This window comes from Saccoglossus kowalevskii, chromosome 10 (assembly GCF_978046115.1).
Source record: "Saccoglossus kowalevskii chromosome 10, keSacKowa6.1, whole genome shotgun sequence".
In the NCBI taxonomy this organism is placed as follows: Eukaryota; Metazoa; Hemichordata; class Enteropneusta; family Harrimaniidae; genus Saccoglossus; species Saccoglossus kowalevskii.
This window is the reverse complement of record NC_140650.1, coordinates 27,546,462-27,554,025: the sequence shown is the minus strand read 5'-3', so window position 1 is coordinate 27,554,025 and position 7,564 is coordinate 27,546,462. Positions and strand designations below refer to the sequence as shown.

General features: G+C 38.6%; 1 protein-coding gene across 1 annotated transcript; it reads right to left on the bottom strand.

The window, feature by feature from the left end:
- Positions 1-5,548: 5,548 nt before the first annotated feature.
- LOC100373591 (somatostatin receptor type 2-like) lies at positions 5,549-6,757 on the bottom strand. Its single transcript, XM_002739989.2, has one exon. It carries the CDS (start codon positions 6,755-6,757, stop codon positions 5,549-5,551), a length of 1,209 nt encoding a protein of 402 aa, XP_002740035.2.
- Positions 6,758-7,564: the final 807 nt, after the last annotated feature.

Genomic DNA, 7,564 nt, shown 5'->3' with positions numbered 1-7,564 from the left:
AAGCTGCTACCACGGGGTCGCACGCCGGGGTTGGATGGCCTGCCAAACGAATTCTATCAAACGTTTTGGCATGTTATAGGCAGAGATCTGCATGCGGTCATTATAACATCTATTGATGACGGCGTGTTACCACTCTCGTTCTCGCGTGCAGTCGTAACTCTCCTCCCCAAAAAGGGTGATAACACCAAGCTCAAAAATTGGCGCCCTGTTAGTCTGCTCGGTAGCGACTATAAACTATTCACTAAAACGCTTTCACTGCGTCTCCGCCCGGTTATGGGCACCATTGTTCATCCCGACCAAAGTTGTAGTATACCTAATCGACGTATTCACGATAACATAAATCTCCTACGGGATTCCATTGACTACGCTAATACATCTAATATCCCACTTGGCATCGTAGCTCTGGACCAGGAAAAGGCTTTCGATAGAGTACATCACTCGTACCTCTCGTGTGCTCTGTCAGCCTTTGGCTTTGGTTCACGGTTTATTTCGTATATCAAACGTATGTATGGTAATGCTCAGTCACTTGTTCGTGTAAATGGTGCGCTCACGTCTCCTGTTATGTTTTCCAGAGGGATTAGACAAGGCTGTTCATTGCCATCTCAACTTTATGTCTTAGCGATTGAACCCCTTCTAGACAAAATTCGAAATGATGATGGTATTCTTGGCCTTCAAATACCTGAAAGTAACGGCTACCGATGCAAATTAACCGCCTACGCTGATGATGTTGAATTCCTTATGACACGTGATCAAGATTTCAATAAGCTTGCATATTGGCTTCGTGTCTATGAACAAGCATCTAATGCAAGAATAAATTACGAAAAATCCAAAGGGCTTTGGGCTGGCGGGTGGCGCAATCGTAACGAGTCGCCACTAGGTATTAAATGGAATAATGTGGGACTAAAATTGCTTGGCGTATATCTGGGTAATACGAAATCATACGAGGACAAAAACTGGCCAGAACTAGTACAAAAAGTTGAAGGCAAAATCGCCTTCTGGTCTAAATTCACCGCAGGAATGTCCTATAGAGGGCGTGTTCTCGTCGTAAATCAACTTGTTTCATCACAACTTTTACACCGGCTCATCAGTCTTGCTCCTCCCTCTGAAACGATAAGTTATATCCAGTCAATATTTATTGAGTTCTTGTGGCAAGGTCGTCACTGGATAACTGCTGAAACGCTCTATCTGCCACTTGAGAACGGAGGACACAATTTGATTCACCTACAATCACGTATTAATGCTAATCGTGTTCAATATATTCAAAGATATTTGTATAGTGATTATGATCATCCCAGTTTCAAATTCACAGATTACTATTTCAGTAAAGTAGGCAATTTGATGCTCACCAAGCGTCTGCTTGCAACTAATATAACATTACCACTTCCAAACTTACCTGGAGTTTACGCTGGGCTGTTACACTGCTGGAATTCGCTTGCAAAAAGGCGTAAAATCAATGATACTAATCCGGTCAGTCTCCTCAATGAACCACTTTTTAATAATCCTTTACTTTGTCTTCCTACCTTTAATGAGACTTTTTGATGAAATTTCTCCCGGCGGCCAGGATCACCAAGATACATGACCTAGTCGATAAACAGAGTAAAGCATGGTCTTCGAGTACGGAGATATACAACAAACTTAATATCCGATCGGAACGCACACTACATCTCCATTTAAAATCATTACATCAAAGTATTCCTGAAAAATGGAAAGTAACAATCAACACTTACCTGAATAGTAACGAGATTAAATCACCCCAACCCTGGAATGACTACTACCAACTTCATCATTCTAATGAAATAAACTTGCCCCTATATAAACTAGAAAAAGGGACAGTGTATAAATACATGATTACATTGCTTCATATTAAACGGCATCCGGATAAATGTGACACAGTGTGGCGGGAAATCTTGAATCTCTCGGACGAAGATAAACCAAACTTCAAAGCTTGCTATGCTTCCCCGGTTACTAAGTTAGAAGGGGACTTACAGTGGCGCATTATACATGGAGCATACATTACTGGCAGATTTCTGGTTCATGCCAATTTTTCGCAGTCGAACACGTGCCCACTTTGCGGGGACAACGACTCCTTACGTCACATATTTCTTGATTGTCCTGTTATTGTTCCTCTGTACAACTGTATCAAAACAATAATAAAAAATCTTGTTGTATCCGATGCTGACATACCTGTGTGGTGGTTTATTTTATTGCCTCCTGGTAGATCTGGTTTATTCGTATCTCGTCAAGCACGTAACTTATTTAATTATATTGCCTGTACTGCTAAGATTTCGATCCACATCAGTAGGCGCAACAAACGCCAAGAAAATGGCGTGATCGAACCACTTGAAATCTTTAAGCAGCGCTTCATTTCAAGGTTAAAAGCCGAATTTGACTTTTTCAAAATAAGTAATAAATTACAGGTTTTTATCAATAAGTGGGTTATATGCGATGCGCTATGTACTGTGCACATTGACGAGCTTGCTGTTTGCTTAGACATACGCTTGTAGTCTGCTACAAGTTAATATCCCATTTTTATTCATATTCCTGGACCAGTCTGTTGTATTGGTATTGTTTTCACGGGTAAGGTCGTCACAGTTGAGAAGACCCATAGGTGCTGGTGTACCCGGTTTCAAGTCGGCTTCGTGGGGTGACATACTTTATGTATATCACGTTGATTTTCACTTCAAGTTTTGGTCGGTTTCTATAAACACCAAGCTTCCAGTTAGCTACGTTGGGTGGCCTGAGTACGCTCCGCCACGTCGTGTCACGGGTGACTGTCAAATCTCAAATAAAGTATTGTTTTTTCACACACTGAACCCGCCTACTGTCATTTTAAATCATGTCCACTTTTCATCACGAATAAATCAACTGGTAGTATTATCACGTAGTTTTTAAACTTTGTTGTGTGTTTTATTTCTGTTTTGGGACTGGTAGGGGGGATCGTAACCCCTTGTGGTGAGAAACAGTGAGACTGGCCTACTTGCAGGGTTCCAAAGCTTAACGTTGTACGTTTTATTGCTTTCATTTACGTTACTTGTCCTTGTCAAACTGCTTATTAAAAATCACTACTGAACCTCCGTTCAGAGCACAGTTCCTCCACATTCTCATCAATTGAAAACCCAAAGTGTTATACACGTACAGGCAAGGTGATATGTTCATGGATATGTAGCAGGCGAAAATATCAAATTAAATAGCGAGTTACTACAGAAATATAGCAAAATGTGAAATCCTTTGTGTTTATGCTTGTACTCGATCATGGCGTTAAGCTCAAATATATTATAAGTACTCATTTTGATAGTGACAGAAAACTGAAATTTAAATACACTCGAATTATAAAATTTTGCATTGATATACCTAATCAATGCGAATGAATAAATGTACATTTACATTATATGTGTTATAAACTTGTTACAGTAGAAGTTTATTTTAAATGGTCATTTTTAATTAGAGCTTGTGCATAGTTAACAAGAGAATACCCATGATGCTCTGCTTCATTTTATATTCTGCTATTTTTTTCTTTTATGAACGCTATAATGCGAATATTTTTTAATGTAAGAATATCTGTGAAATATTCTTCCACTACTGCATGTGTATAGAACGGTGTTGGTTGGTTCAATAACGGTGTTGGTTGGTTCAGTAGCGGTGTTGGTTGTGTCCAGCATGGAGCTCTATGCGTGTAGCTAGCTGACTTGGCAGTGAAATGGTGTCTTGTTTGTTTGCTCATGACATTTTTTTTTATTTATTGACACAACATTGAATTTATAAAGTACAGCAGTAAGGCCACTAAAAACTACAAGACAATAAAAAAAGTGTTCAACACTAAAAGATAAAAAGTGGAAACAAAATTACATTTACAAATTACAAGATTCACTGCCCATTAACATACGAAAATACATTACATTACATCTGTTATTATACTATAGGTGCTGTGGCCTTATTTTAATGCAATGTTCGGAAAAAAAATGTGGTTATGCTGAGTCGACAAGAGATGTTGCTGCCTTATGAATAATGCAATATACACTGCAATGTTTTTATTTCACATTTTCATTAAAAAATGTTAAAAAATCATTTATTTGCTTTCTGGCTTCCCCATATAATTTCGTTCTTAGATCGCTGTTATAAAATGGTATTCTTTGATTCTGTTTGTAATTTCGGTTTACTGTGCATCCCTGTTTTGATTTTAAGGTCGTGGTCACTTAAACGAAACCGAGAGATTGACTCTCGTAGATAAATATTTGTTAGCATTGTTAAAAAAATCCATTTCAAATATTTTCTTGAATTCTCTGTATGTCCTTAGTTTATTTTTGATATTACCTGAATTTATCTCTATGTTCCTAATTGCAACAAATGTGTAAGAAAAAATGGAATTCCAATGCTGTAGTTGATAAATGACAATGTTGTGTCTTTATTACATACTCCTTTTTTCAAAATAAATACAATACAATACAATACAAAGGTACTAATATTTCGATGGAATAATAACAAGAAACGGACACATCACAATGTTAAATATCACAATTTGTGTAGTTTTACTAAAGTGGTGATATAAATAGTAGATATAGAGATTTGATCAAATATCACTGTATTCCACGGGAATAAAACATTCATATAAAGTCATGCTTTCAATAACAGCCGCTACCCCTTATTTCAACGGAAAACCACCCGCGATTTTGTCGCCACATGTTGTCTGTTAACTGTCAATCAGTAAGTGATCACTTGGCCATAGTATTAGGTTATTGGAACGTGTTTTCTGAATGAATGAATGACCTTAAACTCGTCCCAATTTAAAGTTGTTATTTTATATAATAGTTCTAGCCCTTCACCGGAAATTATGTAGCGACCTTCAAGTTTGCGATCGCTATACGTTATAAAAAAGTAGTTATGTTACTCATGAGTTTTAGCATGGGCGTACGTTCTAACGCCTATAACGATGACAATAATTAAATAATTAAAATATTTAGCCTTTTTGCGTGAAAAACTGTAATTACATGTAAACAAAGACACATTACGATAATATGAAATGAACATGTTTGCTATTAAAAATCTTTTATTATTACTAAAAATTATTTCCATTTTTTTTAAACTTTTTATTTAAGATGGAACAGACTGTGGTACATATCATCGCCCAATATCACAGAAATTTGTGGGTGCGGATGTTTTATGAATTTCAAATTAAAAATATGATCCGTCCTTTCAACATACACTGGCTTATACAAATGTGTGTTGTTGTCATTGCCGTTACTGCTGCTGTTGTTGTTATTGTTTCATGATAGCCAGTGACCTTACTTTAATCTGAATATATAGGCGATGTTTTTCCATCCGTGTGTTTTGATCAAGCTGCGTGTTTGCACGTGACATTAATGACGTCATTGTCAAAGATGTTAGCTTATGGGGCTTCAGTTGGTCATTTAAATATAATTTAACTATATTTGTATGGCTGCTAGAAAATTAAAGCCATTGAAGGTGTCACACCACCAAACAAATTACGTTCGAGTAAAAATCTGTGTTGCTAAATGGGTGTTAAAGCGGCACATGCTGTAGGTTACCAGTCTTATAGGGATGTGTCGCATGTGCATAGAGTATCCTTATTTCTGTATTTGTTTTCACCGTGTCTGGCTCCTCGAGATGTGCCCAATGCAGACGAATAAGTGCCACGACCAGTGTAACCAGTCGCACACGGCTCTCTGACATCCCTCAACATTCGTTTGAAATGCGTTCTGAAAGACTCCCCTATTATGGTATGTATGAAGGGATTCATGGCGCAGTTAGCATAGCTAAGACAAACACTCAGAAAATGCAGTACTGCAAACGATTTGGGCGGTTGGTCTCTCTTTACCATGAAAAACCCGTTGACAAACTGGATGACGTAGAAAGGTAGCCAGCAGATGACAAACAGAGACACGTACAATATCACCATTTTGATGACTTTCTTAGAAGCGTTCTGCATGGTTGATAGGATGTTTTTGTTGCTAAGCGACAAATCAGACATTATTAATGCATACGAGATTACGATGACCGTTAACGGGACTACAAAACCCAAAATAAACGTATAGAATATGAAATGCTGTTTGTTAAAATTACCAGGAAGGATAACAGTGCACACGTTTTGGTTTTCACTAATCTCAACAACATCTGAGTAAATGAATAAGGGGAGGACGATTAATAGCGAGAAGAGCCACACCAATAACGTTATCCACTTTGCTTTGGTCGGGGTGCGAATATTAGTTGTAGTCATTGGGTGAACTATGGCGAGATATCGGTCAAGGGTCATGGTAGTCAGTATGTATATTCCTGTGAATTGGTTCAGTCCGTCTACGGAGAGAAGAATCTTACAAACAGCGCCCCCTAGTTGCCAGTTTGGTGATACTAGAGCATACGCCATCAACGGAATACCCATCATACTCAAAAGATCTGCCAAAGCGAGACTGAAAATGAAGACGTTTGGAACTGTTTTCAATTTGATGTACTTCATCATAACACATGCAACAAGCACGTTACCACATAATCCCACAGTAAATACAGTGCTATAAATAGGAATGACGGCGTGCGCCATAAGTCCATCATAATCGTATCCAGCGTTTGCATCGGTCGAACTGTTATAAGCCGTTGAAGACGTGGGCAATATTTGCGAATGATTCATTTTGGAAATTCCGTCTTCCGTCTGGCGATGCTGAACAACTGGGACAATTTTGTGTTCTCTGCTATATGTTGGTCCCTGGATCAATTGAACAGCTACTATATGAATTGCAGATGTCGGCATTTCTTTCCGGCATTCCCTAGAAGCGACATGGGTAATTCTAAAGATTCACCTTCAAAGTTGAATTATCTGAAGAATAAAATTTACAAAAGGGCGAATTAGAAGAGCACGCTTAATTAATAGACGGAATGTCCTTGGACAGAGGACGAACAAACTTGAGGGACCCCCTAGTTTAGTTCGCTCATAGCTCCTTAGCCGGGACTAGGAGGTCAAATACCTTGGCCCGTGCTAAGAAAACGTGTGCGAACGCTTAGCACGGGCTAAGAAGCGCCAAGTACGGGTAAAATCAAATCTTTAGCATGGGATAACAAAGTGTGCGCGAAGGCTGTGCTCGGGTTAAGCGCCCCCGAAACACCGTTGTTCGTTCGTTCGTTAGGATGATTTACTGTCACATTTAACTATTCATTTCGGTATGCCATTTCCGATATGACAACCAACGCGAGCACAACATAGAAAACAATGAACTGACGATGAGACTCTGAATTTGCTTTGTCATTGTTTTATAACCATAAAACTAACACATATACATTCCTGGTTACTGTACTGAGTACTCACAGTTAAAAAGGACTGAAGATTTGTATATTCCAAACACGTATGTGTGCTCCTTGGCCCGAGCTAACCACTGTTGCCTCCCGTGCCTGAACGCAATTGGGTCTATTCGATATGCAAACATGCGAGATTAGCTTAAATCTTAGCCCGTAATTGGTGTAATCTGAACACGACTTGAACAGGATTTGAGTTTTGGCAAAAAAACAGCGGATTGTCTTTAGAAACAACACTTTTCTGGATGTGCGCTTTCCAAAAACAAAT

Excerpts from the sequence above, each read along its gene's own strand:
- LOC100373591 (XM_002739989.2), bottom strand. The coding sequence starts at position 6,757 with ATGCCGACATCTGCAATTCATATAGTAGCTGTTCAATTGATCCAGGGA.